This window comes from Panthera tigris, chromosome X (assembly GCF_018350195.1).
Source record: "Panthera tigris isolate Pti1 chromosome X, P.tigris_Pti1_mat1.1, whole genome shotgun sequence".
Taxonomy (NCBI): Eukaryota; Metazoa; Chordata; class Mammalia; order Carnivora; family Felidae; genus Panthera; species Panthera tigris.
In genome coordinates, this window is record NC_056677.1 from 18,101,193 (window position 1) to 18,118,519 (window position 17,327).

General features: G+C 40.6%; 1 protein-coding gene across 6 annotated transcripts in view; it reads left to right on the forward strand.

Moving 5' to 3' along the window:
- PHEX (phosphate regulating endopeptidase homolog X-linked) overlaps positions 1-17,327 on the forward strand; it is a 232,999-nt gene that overhangs the window by 65,179 nt on the left and 150,493 nt on the right. For all 6 annotated transcript variants that reach the window (XM_042975235.1, XM_042975236.1, XM_042975237.1 and 3 more), the window contains 2 exons: positions 1,782-1,875; positions 4,524-4,652. In XM_042975235.1, coding sequence (XP_042831169.1) covers positions 1,782-1,875; positions 4,524-4,652 — 223 coding nt within the window. The remainder of the gene's footprint in view (positions 1-1,781; positions 1,876-4,523; positions 4,653-17,327) is intronic.

A 17,327-nucleotide genomic window follows, 5' to 3' on the forward strand; every position in this document is an offset into this window, starting at 1 on the left:
GTGCCTAGGGGAAACGTGGAGACCTGGCGTTGGGGTCAGTCAGGCTCGCCTCCTTTGACACTCGAGACACTGGGCCCTGAGTGCTGCCTGCCTTGTCTTCTCTGTGGCCAGACTTTGTGCCTGTCTCTGCGAGTGATGACCCTGCTCACCATTTTCTCCAATACACAAGCAATTCCTAATTATTTAGCCCATCCGGAGTTCATAATCCTGCCTCACAGTCCTATACCTTCTAGTCTTTAGGCACAGCTCCATCCCTGTTCCTCTCACAAAGCTGAATCTTTTTTAAATGTTTATTTATTTATTTTGAGAGAGAGGGAGAGAGAGCTCATATATTTGTTCAAAATGTTTTGAAATAGTCAAGACAGCCATATGAAGTGTGGCTTTATATCCACGTTATTGTTGTATTAGCCTAATCTATGTCGATAATGTGTCTTGAAGAATTAACTAATAGCATTTGAAGGATTAATTAATGACTTTTGAAAATATCTATTCATTTTATCTTTTGGAACTCCTATTTCTGTATTTGTTAAAAACATTCTTAATATGTTATTCCATTAGTATATCTCTATGTAAATTAAAAAAACTATTTTTTAAATGTTTATTTTTGAGAGAGCAAGCAAGTGACCAGGGGAGGGGCAGAGAGAGAAGGGGACAGAGGATTTGAAGTGGGCTCCGTGCTGACAGTAGAGAGACCAATATGGGGCTCAAACTCATGAGCCATGAGATCATGACCTGAGTCGAAGTCAGCCACTTAACTGACTGAGCCACCCGGGCACCCTTAAAATAACCATTTTTATAGTATTACAATAACTATGTACTAGGTATATATGATGAAATATATTTAATTGCTGAGAATGCGCATCCACCGGGTTAGAGCGCCATGCAAATGAGAGTGTGGGTTGTTTTTAATGGGCCAGATATCATCATCGTGTCACATGGGTCTTACATGGCTGTGTGACCCAAGAGCCATCCCAGGAATGTGTGTTATTAGTCACCATGGTAATGGCACAGCTAGGAGGGGATGGGTCATTAAAAATTCATCATCACTATTGAGTTAGAAATTAACTCAGATCACGCATCCTTCTGAGGTCAGGGCATCTTTTGCTTAGAGAAAAAGGCGACACTGAACAAAATGTAATGGATTTTTAGAAATATCTGTTACAGGCACTACATGAGTTGTTCATATGTTTGGAAGAGAATGACGACAAACAGTATGGAATTTACTCTTTATCCAGGGTTTTGTTATTTATTTTAACCTCACAGTAACCCTATAAGATAGGGATCATCCTCCTTGTATGACGAGAAAGGATAAAATGATCAAGGTTAAGTGACAAGCTCAAGCTCATGTAAGTATGGAACCAGGGTGCGAGTCTAGATAAGTGGTTTTAGCCAATGTATTTCTGTTTGTTTCCAAAAGTAAGAATTCATCTGCATTTTGTCAAGTCACCTAATAATTCCGGGGTATGAACAGTTTCTAGACCTGAAGGACTAGGCAGCAGTGGATTCTGTGCCCTGAGAGGGAAAGCAAAATGTTCACGCTGAGGCTTCGGGCTGAAATCTTCATTTCATCTCTCTGTATTAAGTGGTGAAAAGCTGGCCAATTTGGATTGAGCTTTTTGACATTGTATCATCTTATGTCATTTATCAAGTACAAGTTCTATAGTTTTGTATGAGCAAGAGGTCCCTCCATGGAGCTTTGCCAACAGTTTTCCCTAAGGTGTTCTACAGAGTATCCGATATCAGCCTAATTATAATAAATGTGCATTTCTCTCTGTTAACAGGACCATTGCCAACTATTTGGTGTGGAGGATGGTTTACTCCAGAATTCCAAACCTTAGCAGGCGCTTTCAGTATAGATGGCTTGAATTCTCGCGGGTAAGTTTGAAGAAGATTATCATTGGATAACTTATTCATGCCAGAACAGTCGTGTATTAACTAATCCAATAAAAATCATTTTTAGGGATGGGACAGAGAGAGTTTTGCACCCCAAGTTCTACTTTTTTCTCTTTTTGCTTTATTTCTTTTTATTAAGTTAAACCTTATGTACTTACTGTAAAGCACACTCAAGCTGTACTTTGACGAGGCCATGTAAAGATATTTGCGGCAATATTTGGGACAATCTTACTGTTTTTTTTTTTTTTTTTAATTTAAATCCAAGTTAGTTAACATATAATGTAATAGTAATTTCAGGAATAGAATTTAATGACTCATCATCACTTACATATAACACCCAGTGCTCATCTCAGCAAGTGCCCTCATTAATTGCCCATTTAGCCCATCCCTTCCCCCAACACCCTGCTAGCAACCCTCAGTTTGTTCTCTGTGTTTAAGAGTCTCTTAGAGACCATCGTATTGTTTCCGCTCCCTCTTATCAACTTATTCCCATTTTTCCCGATGTTTTTAACTGGGTCACTTTAATTACAATTTTAATATATCTTAGTGATCTGTTGATCTGTTTGTAACTATTTTTCATTTTCGTTATTCTGAATATTCAAAATATACATGATAAACAGATGGTGAAGTTTCATCTTCAGGGATAGATTTTTGTCTTTAACTTTATCTTGACTTTCGTTCAGTCTTTGATTTTATCCTAATTCTGCTAGGCCAAAGAGACCTAAATTGCCTCAGAGACCTGGCTCAACTGCCTGAAACACTTTTCCTCTCTCCTCCTGACCTGGTTCTTTGATCTTTGCTTCTTTCCCTCTTCACTTGTTTTCCTCTTCACTTACATGGGTGTTACTTTGTTTTTGTTTCAGAAGCTTTTGTGTAATTTTCCAATTAAGAGAGGACTAATGATTTTGTGGCTGTCTTTTTCTTTGCATTTTAGTTTGTGACTTATAAAAAGTATTTTAAATTTATTGTTCTCTCGATTAGAAGTGAATGACAAATTTTATAAGCAGTGATTTCATTTCACAGACGTTTTGGTTATTAGAAGTGAGTACAGGAATTTTTGGTGGGTCATTACTACTAAGCAATAACACAATTATTTTGGATACATTTTGGCCGCCAAAGTCACTAGATTATTGACCTTTGTACCGAACAGCATAAACCGACTATATTTTGAGGTCATATCAAGGGTTAAGCTACAAAAGAAGTAGATTTTATATTTATATATAAACGTGTGTGTGTGTGTGTGTGTATGTGTGTTTAACTCCTGTGGATCACATAGAAGATAGTACCCAGCTGCTTTGGAACTGTACTGTGAAAAGAATGAGAGAGAATGGTGTAAGAAGTAGTGTGTGGGGGCACCTGGGTGGCTCAGTCGGTTAAGCGGCCGACTTCAGCTCAGGTCATGATCTCGCGGTCCGTGAGTTCAAGCCCCGCGTCGGGCTCTGTGCTGACAGCTCAGAGCCTGGAGCCTGTTTCAGATTCTGTGTCTCCCTCTCTCTCTGACCCTCCCCCGTTCATGCTCTGTCTCTCTCTGTCTCAAAAATAAATAAGCATAAAAAAAAAAAAAGAAGTAGTGTGTGAAAATCTGAGGTTAGGTATGATTAGGGATGTTTCTTCAGTGTAAAGTGCTAAATATGACCTTGAATTGCCAAAGATAGTTGTAGGATCTCTTTCTCTAGAGATTTTCAAAATAGATTCATTGCTTACCTGTGAGAGGAGCTGTGTTGCCAGAAGGCAGGGGAGGAGTAGATGAATTCTAGTGTTAACCCTGTCTGCTCTGCACCAGCAGTCTGGCTGGAACACTGTTTAGGAGGCTCCTTGCACTATATGCTAACTAACTTGGATGTAAATTTAAAAAATAATTTAAATAAAAATCAGAAAAAAAGAAGAGGCGCCTCCACCATGCTCAGCGCCTCCCCTCATTGCTCCTTGCCTTCAGTTTGCATTTCCAGCACTGAACTTAGAACCTCCAAGGGCAATTTAAACAATATTTATTTCTTTACTTTCATCACCAAGAGTAAACCTTTGAACCTTCCAAGTTCTGCTTTGGAACCTCCTTATTTGTTTGTAAATGTTTTCTTGTAATGGCTTAATTGGGACAGATGGAAAAAGCATTTACATCTGTTTTTCACTTGGTTCTGGGTGTGTCCTTTGCTATGACACAATGTAAATATGCCTTTTATGTTGTTCACAGTGGGCCCTGTTCTCAATGGACTTGTAAGTGTACTGCCCAGAGCGGGGAAGCCCTCACTGGGCAGGAACTTTGATCACTGGTTGATATTAGACCTTTCCTAGCAGAACTTCAGTTATTAGTAGGTGTTAAAGACTATCTAGACACTTGGATAGAAAAGCTATACCGTTGTCCTAATCCTTCATTTAAGGGGAAAATTGAAAGGAAGGGATAAATATATTATTTTTCTCCGTCAAAATATTTTCATTCACTTTTAAATATAACTAGAGACAAGCAGAATTTATTTCTTCATGTCGTTTCACCATTGGCCCTACCATCTGACGTACGTATGTGGGTTGGGGTGTGCATTGTGTTGTAGACTGTTTTCTTCATGTTGTTGGATTTTGTTCAGCAAAAGGTTTTATCCAAGCAAACCCCAATCTGGATCAATTATTTCCCACAGGTAATTCAGGGGACCACGACTTTGTTGCCTCAGTGGGACAAATGTGTAAACTTTATCGAAAGTGCCCTCCCTTATGTTGTTGGAAAAATGTTTGTGGATGTGCACTTCAAGGAAGATAAGAAGGAAATGGTAAGTGCTGCCCCCCCCCCGCAACTGGTAAAAACAGTGGCAGTCCACCAGATCTCATATGGATGTGGTCATCAGGCTGGTGTCAGCCTTCTAGCTCTTGAAGTGATGGATCTAGAAAGATAATAATAGTTTGGCTTCAAAGAGGAATTCCTACAGTACAATATTAACTAAAAACTCAAACCTAGAATATAGCCGTGAAAATTAAGAAAATTTAGAAGTGAGAAAACAAGCATGAAATCATGTCACCTAGAATCTGAATTTCTCTTGGGGAAGTTAAATGTGTAAAATCAATGCTTAGGAACAGAGACAGCCTAGACAATTTTATGATTAGATACTAGACTAGTGTAATTACAAAAGGTAAAGGTTTCCTAATCAGGCTTCTTTGTTATAGAGATGAGGAAGCTGGAGACCCAGAGGTGAAGTGATTTGTAGTATATTTAACAACTATTAAATGGTTTAGAAATAGAAATAAAATGCAGGTTTTTTTTTTCTACTTATGCTGTTTTCTGGAAGCTTCACAACGTTGACATTTATTTCAGAGATGACACTCTGTGTCTATTTTTTCATTAACTTAAGAAGAAATCCGTTTATTTCAGAAATTCCTAAGCATATACAAAAAAGGAATGAGGAGTGTAATGAGCTTTCCTGTACCTGTGATCTGTGGTGATTTGTAGTTGCTGTAATCGCATAATGGCCCAACCAGATCTTTCTGCTAATAAAACATGAGATTTAGTTTCATTCACCTACTCAACAGATACTTGTTGAATACCTATTATATGCCAGGCACTGTTCTAAGGGACTTGGGATACAGCAGAGAACAGATCAAAGATCCCTGACATCATTGAGTCTGATCAGTGGGGGGACAGACAAATGTGTTGGAAGATGGGTAAACCCTAGAAAAAAGAAAAAAGGAAATCAGAGTAGAGAGGAATTGGGAGAGCTGTACGGTGAGGGTGTGTTGGGGGGGGGTGGTTGTAGGATTAAATAGGGTGGTCACAAAAAGCCTCACTGTGAGGATGACATTTGGCAAAAATTTGTAGAATGTGAGACTTAGATGTGGTATCTATCTGTTTTAGTGTGGTAGGTGGAAGGATTAGCTAAGGCAAAATTCCTATGGCTGGGAGGTACCTAGGTGGCTCGGTCAGTTAAGAGTCCAACTTCAGCTCAGGTCATGATCTCATGATTCATGGGTTTAAGCCCCACATCGGGCTCTGTGCTGATAGCTCAGAGCCTGGAGCCTACTCTTCAGATTCTGTGTCTCCCTCTCTGTCTTGTGCTCTCTCTCTCTCTCTCTCTCTCTCAAAAATAAATAAACATTAAAAAAATTAAACAAAAGTCCTATGGCTGGGTTGTGCCTGGAAGGCTCAAGGAATAGCAGGGAGAGCCAGGGGGCTGGAGCGGAGTGAGTGAGGGTAAGAAGTAGGTGCCACAGGTAGAGCAGTAGAAAGAGGATGGTAGCATTTTGTAAGGCCTGTGGACCACTGTGGACTTTAATCCTGAGTGCAGTGGGGAGCCAATGCAGGCATTTTAGCAGAGGCCTAATGTAACCTGACTTATGTTGACTCCTTCTGTGTTGAGAAGAGACTAGGGAGTCAAGGACAGAAGTCAGCAGACTAGCTAGAAGACTATTGGAGGGACCAGGTGAGAGATGATGGTAGCTTGAGCCAGGTGGTAGCAGTGGAAGTTGTGGAAAGAGATTAGATTCTGAATATATTCTGAAGTAGAACCAACATAATTTGCTGACAGATTCATTAAGGGATCCAAGAGTGAGAGCTTTGAGTCTGATTCAGTGGAAGCATGGAGTTGCTCTTAACTGAGAAGAAGAATGCTGTGGGAAACCAGGTTTGGGTTTGGGAGAGATCAGGGAGTTAGTTGTGACCATGTTGAACTTGAGGTGTTATCAGAATTCCAATTGGAGATGTCAAGGAAGCAGTAGGGTATGAGTCTTGACTTGAGGACAGAGGTTGGGATTTATAGTTGGAGGAGAGAGGAGAAGATATGAAATAGTTGTCCAGGGGAGCAGGAAAGTGAGTAAACTGAGGAAATATGGTTGCCCAGAGGCAGTAAGGGTCTAGATGCAGCTGGAGGTTATGAATTTAAAGAATCCTCACCTTCGCGGTGTGTTCTTCTTCATTTGTTTCAGCTGCACTGGAGGAGAGGGTATATTTTGAACTAGAAATTTAGATTTAGCCACGGTGGTTTTTTTGGGGGTGTGTGTGTGCATTTTCTTTGTGATGCATTATGGTTTACAAATGTCATGAAGCAAAATACCAAGGCACAATTAACTGGTGTAGGGGAGGAGAAAGAATTTCCCTCCACCCCTCTAGATTCTTGAGACCCCACTGTGATAAAAGATTAACAAGAGAAAAACAAACAAGTTTAATAATGTGCATATCTCTTAATTACAAGGAAGAGACCCAGGAAAACCGAGGAACTCCTAGAAATGGCCCAAGCCATGGCTTTAATTACCATCCCCAGCTAAGGAAAAAGATGAGAAGATGTGGGGACAGGGGTGGGCAGGCTGGTTTGGGTAGGTTACCTGGAAAAGCACAGTAAACACAGAGAAGGTTATTCTGCAGATTTAAGTCCATGCTTTCTCCATTGATCAAAGTTTCTAGAGATAGAGTCATCCTCCTCTTGCTGGTACAGGGAGGAAGATGCCCTTACATTGGAGATTTCCCTCATAAATGTTAATTTCTCTCACAAAAGAATAACTTCGACTCTGTTTTGAGAGATTCCCGTGTCTGCACCTTCTCAAAAATAATCAGACCAAAAAAAAAAAAAAAAAACCAGTATGCCAAAGAGGTGTATTTTTGGGTGGTGTATTTTGCTCTCCTTCACTAATAACAATCTGTTGTAGTCATTCAGATACGAATACATGAGCAACTTGGATGCAGGTGGTCCACAAACACTGATTTTAAAGGCAAACGCATAAAGCCGGTTGTCATGACAATTCAAATGGTTGGTATTATGTGCTGCTATATAGTACCAACTGTATGGTATTATGTGTTGATACGGTTGGGGAGGAAGAATTTCCTCTGCCCTTCAAGGTCCTTTTAGGTGGACCAAGAATCAAATTGACATGAGACAGATTAACAGGAGAAATCCACGTTTAGTTTTATATGAGAATCCACACAGACATGACATTTTAAAGACCAGCAAGATGAGGCTTCTAGGACCTCCTGAGCTCAGGAGAGGGACATGTTTGGAAAACAAAGGTGGCCCTGCTGTACGAATAGATTACTCAGGTACTGAGGAGTCTCTGTTACTGTTTTCCAGGTACAGGCTCCCCTTTCCAATGTAAATGTGGGCAGCTGAGGGGTAAGGTAAAGAGCTTTTCTGAATCTGCTAGGTTTTGATTGCTTTTGACTAAAAATAATCTTGCCAAAGTGGCCCATCTTCGGGCTGTTTGCCCTTGGCCCGTACGATACATAACTATGTATTTCCTGAAGTTTGCCTTGGAATACCATAAATCTAAGTATATTTACCAGGATTATGGCTGTTTTTGTGATACTTTGGAGGAATTTTCTGCCAAGTTTGAGACTATATTTGAACCTGCAAGTTTCCTTGCAAATAATTCCACTGGAGAATTAATGTCTTATTTCAAAATACTCAATATTCCCATTGTGTGTTTTCTTTCACTCCTTGCTTAGAGTAAATGGATTGAGAATTTATCAGATATTCACAGAGGTAACATTATAAGCTCTGGGAAGGATATAAAAACAAGGCATAACGAAGGGTTTTTTTGTTTTTGTGTATTTTTTTTTGGCAGTAGAAGTGTTTTAAGTAATATGAAAGGTATGTGGATTAATTTGTTTTTCTCAGTTTTGGTATGACACTCCCCTTTTCATGTGCCAGGGTGCAATATTCTAAAATAAAGTGGATTTTGGCCCTTTTCCCCCTTATTTTGATATACACGGGACATGGAAGTGGTGGGATAGTAACGCAGATACTCATCTATTTTACATAAATTGTTTGCCTCCCTTAAGCTGAGCGATTTGCCTCAGGGACTACTTAAGTTGGAAACTTATAAGAGAAATACCTGGCTTTTTATAGCGTTGTTACAGGGCTCTCATCCAAGAACCACCTGGAACCACTGATTTACTTGAAAAACATTCTGTGTTCTTAACTACAGCCCAAAGGAGAAAAAAAGAAAAAAAAAAAAAAAACAACCCAGAAAGATCCCCAGTGGGACAAATTCCAGAGACTCTAACTCAGAAGGAAGGCTGCCATTGTTTGATTTACAAAAAAGATCGCTAAGCATATGAATACATTCAGAAGGTTACATTTCAGGTACTTGTCAGACTATAATGTGTACACCAATCAAATGAGGATCTTGTAAAAATGCAAAATCTCATGGCATTTTACCAAGGATCTTTTTACCTTAGGTCTGGGTTAGGACCTAAGAACTTGCATAACAAGCTCCCAAGTCGTGCTGATGTTGCTGGTCCAGGGACCACACTTGGAGTAGCAAGACCTTCGTATCATTTATTTTCTTAGGTAGTTACCACCAGACTCCCGTTTCTGGTGATTAATGTGAGCAGTGTCGGCTGGTGACTCAGACTGCAGTACTTTGTTTACCTAAGCCTGTTGAATTAATGCAAGTAACTGCTGCAGTTTTTCAAATCATTGAAAATTTCCTTGTTTACATTGTTTGAAATGGACTTTGTCAAACCCTGTGTGGGGGCCTCCAGGCTTCTTGTTTGTTTGTTTGTTTTTTTCCCCCTTTAACTGATTAGTTTTCCTTTGAAAACTGGTACCTAGGTTCCTCCAAGGGACTTGCTGCTTCTCAATATCTGTTCCTATAGCCTCTTAATGGTGGGATTGGCCGAATGACCTGAGCAGTACACTTTGAGGTTTTCTTTGTAGAGGAGAAAGCCCGTCCCCCCACCGCCAACCAAGGTTCTCTTCACTGGGGAAAACACACAATTCCAAGTTGCTATTTCTTTTCCATTTCCCATAAGCAAGTGTGCGTGTTCACACAGGCACACACATACACATTCAGACTAATTCACTCACACATAACTATGGGAGTTTCACCATTTTAATTAGAAATGGGAAGAATAGCATGTACAAAAAGGAGAATTGTTCAGTGCAAAAGTACCCAAAGAGGCCATTTGGAAGAATCTCGTGCCTTTCAGAGAGTGGGATGGGGCCTTAACTCATGTGGGACTAGCTGTGGGACAGGCCAGTTGAGTAAGAATAGGAAGTTGCAGAACTCTTTGGACAGTGGTTGTCTTTGTTACCTAAAGTGGCACCAGCCAAAAGAACTTGAATATGAGCCACATATGTGATTTTACATTTTCTAGCAGCCTCATTAAAAAAGTAAAAGGAAACAAGTGGAATTAGTTATAATAATATATTTTGTTCAACCAAGTATATCCACAATGTTATCATTTCAACAGGTAATAAGTATAAATGTTATATATTTTAAAATGTCTATTTATTTTTGAGTGAGAGACAGAGACAGAGCGGGAGTGGATGAGGGGCAGAGAGAGGGAGACACAGAATCTGAAGCAGACTCCAGGCTCTGAGCTATCAGCACAGAGCCCACCGCGGGGCTCGAGCTCATGAACTGTGAGATCATGACCTGAGCCAGTCAGACGCTTAACTGACTGAGCCACCCAGGCACCCCTAAAAGTGTTTGAAATCTCACGTGTATTTTATACTTACGGCACATCTCACTTCAGACTAGCCACATTTCAAGTGTTCATTGGCCACTTGTGGCTACCGTGTTGGACATGTAGTTACCATATTGGACAGTGCCTATTTAAAGAATTGAAGAGGGATCCCTTGAGTTCCATGTGATGGGGCTTAGTCCTTGGGTGAGAGTGTGCTTAGAGCCAGGTTTGGGAGGGCGGGGTCATTGGTCCCTGACCAACTGGGTTTCATGCAGGCCTCTAATATCAGAGGGGATGGACTCAAGCAATACCAGGATTCATGGCTTGGGAACCAGGGTTTCGAGTTGGAGTCAAGCTGCTATTTGGTGAGGATGTTTCAGGTTCCCTGGTATATGATCTTAGAGGAGGAGATAAATTCCAGATGCTGCTCTGAGGTTAGCACCTGGGAATCTTGGTTCTCACTGGCGCATAGACTGGGTGGAGTGGAGTCTAAAGTTAAAGGCATTCAGTGCCTTGAAGTTGCAAAGGACTTGGTCAGGCTGAAAGCCAGGGGTTCCAAGCTTAAACATAGGCAGTGAGTAACATTAAACAACATATAGGAGTAAAGCTGGCTAGGTGTCAGCAAAAGCCAGGGTAAGTCTAATGATAAGTAGTAATTGCCTCTGGACCTTGGTGTCGGGGCACAGTAGTGGTGAATAGGAAAGAATGTGCTATCCAGGATTCAGCTCAGGCTATTTTCATGAAAGATGTCTGCCTTGCTAGGTTTCTGGTTTGTGTGTGTGGCTTTTTTTTTTTTTAAACTTTGTTTTTGTTTTTTGAGAGAAGTCAGAGATAGGGATTCTTTTAAGTGTTTATTTTATTTTGAGAGAGAGAGAGATTGTGTGAGTAGGGGTGGGGCAGAGAGAGAATCCCAAGCATGCTCTGCGCTGTCAGTGCATAGCCTGATAAGGGTCTCGATCTCATGAACTGTGAGATCATGACCTGAGCTGAAATCAAGAGACATATGCTTAACCCCCTGAGTCACCCAGGTGCCCAGAAAAAGAGATTCTTGTGTGAAATCTCCCACATTTAAAATCTTTGTCAGTACTTTGGAGGCAAAATGAAATATGTCCTGGAGATATCATTTTGTGCCTTTTATGTTTGCATTCTCTCTCCTCAGTCTGCAGAACCAAATATCAGGACCTTGTCTATTACCGACCTTGTTTTTTTAATCTTATTTGGAAGACCATGTTTAATTAAAAATACTGCATGTTAACTAAACATTTAACAGGTTGCTTTTATGGAAAGTTATACACAGGATATGAAGTGGGACTCCTCAAAGAATCCATGATGTATTGTCACTATAAATAGAGTGTGTTACCTCTCTCTCTGCCCCTCCCCTGCTTATGCTCTCTTTCTCTCTCTCTCTGTCTCTCTCAAAAATAAATAGAAACATTAAAAAAAATAAATGACAGGAGATTAAGGGTGTGTGTGTGTGTGTGTGTGTGTGTGTGTGTTTGTGTGTGTGTGTGTGTGAAGTATGTCTAAAGTATCACTTGATATTTTGCTTTTCCATTTCATTTCCTTATTATTTTTATTATTATTACTATTATTTTTAAAATAATCTCTACTCCCAAAGTAGGGCTCAAACTCATGACCCTGAGATCAAGAGTCACACTCTTTATTGACTGAGCCAGCACGTGCCCCTTCCTTTTTTTATTATTGATGATGATTCAGATCTGAAATATATCAGTAAAGGCCCCAGGTGGATATCCCCATCCATGGAGGGTAGGTATAGATTCCAACGATAGCCAGGAAGAGAAGGAATGGTCACCATGGGCCTATTGTGATTACACTGGTAAGGGTTTTTATGCTTTAAGAAACTGGCAATAATAATAAAGTAGCTAACTTTTATTGAGGTTTAACTGGATATCTTGTACTCTTCTAAGTGCTTTTAATGCATAAACTCATTTAATCCACATAATGGTCCCATAACCGCTATTACTGCCCCCCATTTTCCAAATGAGGAAACTGAGGCTCAAAGAGTTTAACCTCAGTGTCATACAGCTAACAGATGTTTTAGGTGGGGTTCATGCCTAGACAGTGTAGCTTTAAACTAGTGCTTTATTCCCCTGCTTCCCTCTGAAAAATCACTTGAATCTGCACCAATTTTATGTCTTGTCTAGAATGAGGAAACCAGTCATAATGAGGAGACTTCTAAGTGGCTTGTTTAATAATTAATACACCCTTATCAGGAAATTACTTATTATGATATTAAGGTCTTATAAAAATAAAAGGCACCTGTTTATTTCTTAGTGTTTTAGAGATAGGAAACAATTGAAATAGATTTGCTCCTATTATTTCAATATTTTTTTAAATTTAAACAAATTTTTTTATATTTATTCATTTTTGAGAGACAGAGATATAAAGCAAGCAGGGGAGAGGGAGAGAGAGAGAAAGAACACAGAATCTGAAGCAGGCTCCAGGTTCTGAGCTGTCAACACAGAGCATGATGTGGGACTTGAACCCACAAACCATGAGATCATGACCTGAGCTGAAGTCGGACACTTAACAAACTGAACCACACAGGTGCCCCTCCCAATATTTCAATATTTTAAAGACAAATATAGTGAAAGCTTAATTTAAGTCCAACCAGTTGACATTGCGTTTTTATGCTCACACAGTTTTCAGAAGAGGGAAACAATAAGAAACAGGCTAATTCAGATGCTATCAGAGATTTCATCTCAGAGCAACTTTTCTAGGTATATCTTTGGCCCAGTCTATACACTGAGCTCAATTTCCAGTATTTTCTTTTTTTAATGTTTTTTTTTTAATTTATTTTTGAGACAGAGAGCATGAACGGGGGAGGGTCAGAGAGAGAGGGAGACACAGAATCTGAAACAGGGTCCAGGCTCTGACCTGTCAGCACAGAGCTCGACATGGGGCTCGAACTCACGGACCACGAAATCATGACCTGAGCTGAAGTTGGACATTTAACGGACTGAGCCACCCAGGCGCCCCTCCAGTATTTTCTATGTATATCATTCTGAGGAGTGATCCCTGATGTCTGGAATGGTGACCCAAGGCTCTGTAAGATTTCTCATCAAAAAAGGCTTTTAAAAAATGTTCATAATTCTTTAGTTACCAAGACAGAAATGTGAACATGTACATCAAAGAACAATTTTCTATTAAGTGTTAATGAAAAAAAAATATTTCAGCTTTAACTGTATTTTCTAGAAAATTCGGTGAAGTTGGTTTCCCATTTGAACATTTTGGCTGTGTTGTTCTTCTGTGTTAAACCATATCATTTTGGGGCACCTGGGTGACTCAGTGGGTTGAGCATCTGACTTCAGCTCAGATCATGATTTTACAGTTCATCAGTTCAAGCCCCACATCGGGCTCTCTGCTGTCAGCACAGAGCCTGCTTTGGATCCTCTGTCCCTCCTCTCCTGCTTGTGCTCTCTCAAAAATAAATAAATATTAAAAAAATAAAAAATAAACTGTATCATTTTATTCATTATAGACACTGTGTCCCCAAAGTCTACTTATCTTTATTCATGTATCTCACTTCTACCAATAGGCATGTTTTTTTTTTTGCTAGTATCACATATTTTATATGTTTTTGTTTTGTTTTATGTTTATTATTTTTGAGAGAGAGAAAGTGAGGGAGGGGCAGAGAAAGCAGGGGACAGAGGATCCAAAGCAGGCTCTGTGATGACAGCAGAGAGCCTGATGTGGGGTTTGAACTCATGAACTGTGAAATTATGATGTGAGCCACCCAGGCACCCCTGTATTTTTGTTACAGAGTGAACACTGTTAAAGAAAAAAAAATATTCTGATACTTGTTAAAATGGTAAGGAAGATTTTATTCAGTACTATTGTAAAAAATGCTAAAACTATCACAGAGGTGGGAGAGATGAGGTTCAACTCTGAATAGAGCAAAGACCCATGGGTATTTACATAACAAACTGAACCAGGGAGTCAGTGAATGGAATATTACTAAGATGAAACATCAGAAGTACGGGGACTTTTGCTGAAGGCAGACCAGTGTGATCAGATATCAAGGGTAGAGGATGGGGAATTTGATCAGAAATGGAGGGGGCTCTGATATCAAGGGTCGGGGATTCTCTCTAAATTGACCAGGATTCTTGCTGAAACTGGGCTGTGCAGGCTTGGCAAGGACAGGATGGGGCCAAGGTCAAGACCTAGTCAAGAAGAGGGCTTAGAGGAACCTGTCTAAAGTTTGGTCAGGAAAAGAGCCTTGGTCAATTCTCAAATCAAAGCTAAAGTCACTAGTCTCTTCTTATACCCTAAAACATTCTGTATGCAGAAGGTTAATCTAGTTAAAGAGGAACAAATCTTTTATTATACTTCAGATTTAGACCTTATTAAGTGAAGAATTAAGACTTTACTTACTGTGTAAAACAATTCACTAATTTCTCCTGTGCTCTAGTAGCTTATTTTTTTTTTCCCTTTCTAGTAAAGACAGCGTTCATGTCCCCAAATAATGCCATAGATGACCTACAGTATCTTCCAATTTTCTGGGCTGCTCTGTATGACCAATTCCGGTAGTAATTCTTATCCCCCAAACAGGTTTCTCCTCCCATCCCATCCTATGGCAGCTGGCGCCAAAGACTTAAGTACCCACATGGGTCCAATTGCCGTGGTGGAGTTTGAACTTGCAACTTCCATACACTAGGAGTTCACCTCATTAGTGAGCCAAGATAATTGAATTGATCTACTGCCATTAATACTGATGTTCTCCAATTCCCCTGCTCACCATTTCTCTCAGTGGTTGAGTAAATGAGATGTAACTCTAATGTTGGTGGCAGAAGTCACATGAAAGTCAGTGTCCTGCATTATAGTGATGCCCGTATCCTGAGGGGTTCTTCCTTCCTTGTGGTTACTGCTACTGGGCAGCCATTGTATAGATCAAGTTCCCTTCCGTACAAGTCATGTAAAGCAAGGCTATTCTCTCTGGCTACCATATCCCTGTCTCTTTTTGTCCGGTCAGCGGTATCAGCTATAACGTCAAGATCAGTTTCTTTGGTTCTTTGCCGAAGACCTGTCTGAATTAAGGCAACCCGAAATGATAGGAGTTTTAAAAGCCCTTTTAATAAAGTTACAAAATATTGACCTTCTATAGAAGTTACATTTTCTGCCCATTTTCTGCAAAGTGGCATTAACATCTCATAGGCCAGCTGTACTTCTATCCATTTGGGAAAGTTAGTTCATTAATGTCTCTGTGCCTCCATCTTCCTGTTTATAAATGGTACACCAGTTTCTGCTGCTATAGTAATGCTGTGTAATGATCAATCACAAAACCTCAGTGGCCTTCACCAGTGGGCAGTTATTGGTGATACATCTGGAGTCAGTTGGTGGTCCCCTGGGCAGCTCTGGTTACTTTGGCTGGGCTTCTCAAATGTCTGCGGTTTGGCTGGTCTAGGCTGGCTTTGGCAGAGCCGATCAAGATGGTTCGGCTCTGCTCCAGCTGTTGGACTTCCTTCAGCTGGCTAGCCTGGGCGTGTTCTCACAACAGTGGCAGAAGTACAAGTGAGCAAGCAGAGACACATGAGGCCTCCTGAGGCCCAGGCTCAGAACTGGCATGAGGTCAGGTCTGCATTCTGTTGGCCACAGCACACCACGGGGCTGGTCTGGATTGACAGAGTGGGGACATCAGGCCTGCACTTGTAGTGAGAGGAAGTGCAGAGTCATACAGCAAAGGGCGTGGACAGAGGAAGGGGTGTAGAATTAAAGCCATCATTACAGTGAATCACAGATAGGGATACAAATAGTACTTCAGGTCTGTGGTGAGGACCAAGTGAGGTAGTCCACATAGAAGGCTTAGCACAATGCCTGGTGCATAGCAAGTGCCCAGTGAATGTTAGCTACTGTTGTTACCGTGTGTCAAGCTTGAGGTTAATCCTAATGAAGGAGTTCATGCCATCAAAGTCCTGGCCTGGACTGTGGCAGCTCTCCACTAAAATCTCCTCTTTCTCATTTCTCTTTGAGAGAGTGGGAATGAGGGAGGTACCCGGGGTTATTGCTACTCCTGGTCCTGCATACATGCCCACTATAGTAGCTTTCAGTTGGGATAAAGATCCCTTTCATACTCGTACCTACCTGGCCACATTCTAGAACCTGCTCTATAATTTAATGCTAAATCTGGCTCATAGGAGAGTCTCATGAAGCTACTCAAGGAGCCAAATATAATTCCTAGAACAGATCCAGGTTTCACAACTCTCTGTGGGCTAAATCTTGTTACAACAAAGGTCATCATCAGACCCCTATCCTGACAGCTCTTTTTTAAGCAACCTTTGGCAAAATGACATCCAGCAAAACAAGTAATTTAGATAGCTGATAGGGAATTCTTTTGAAGTAAGTGTGGACACTACTCTTGCCTCTGTCTTTGAGTGTGTTGCCACGATCACGACACATTTGGCCCACCTTTTTTGTTGGTCCTGGGTAACGTTGGACACTATTGCCTTGGCCACACATTTTCGGCCACAGTCTTGTCAGGCAGATCTGATCAGACCTTTGGACTGAGAAGACCCTGTGCTAAAAATTCATTCACTGAAAAAAAAACATTTACGCTCTCCAACAGAGCTGAATTTTGGGGGTGACCAGGCAGTTACTTGCCGGGGGGAAGTTTACCCACAGCCAAAGGCTAAACCATTATGAGACTGATTGGCTTCTAAATATTATTCTGGTCTCTGCTTCATTCCCTCTTAGAGCAGGAAAGGAGGAAACAGGAAAAGACAAGTTAGAAAATTTGAACACAGACTAACTGTTCATATCTAGTAAATAAGATCTTACTCCTTATTACCTCCACCCCAGTCTCAAGGTTTTTGATAAAAGCTCATGCTGCACTCTTGCACCACCGACCAACATGCTTTATAGCATGTCTGTGGCCCAAATAACATGATATTCTTTTTTTCTTTTGGCAACATATTTAATAGCTACACAAGTTTGTTAATCCCAACGAACTGGTGTGATTTATTTTATTAGCTTGCTCGGCAGCCAGAAACCTCAGCATTTTCTAACTATCCTTAGTTTTTCTGGCTTGACCACTTCT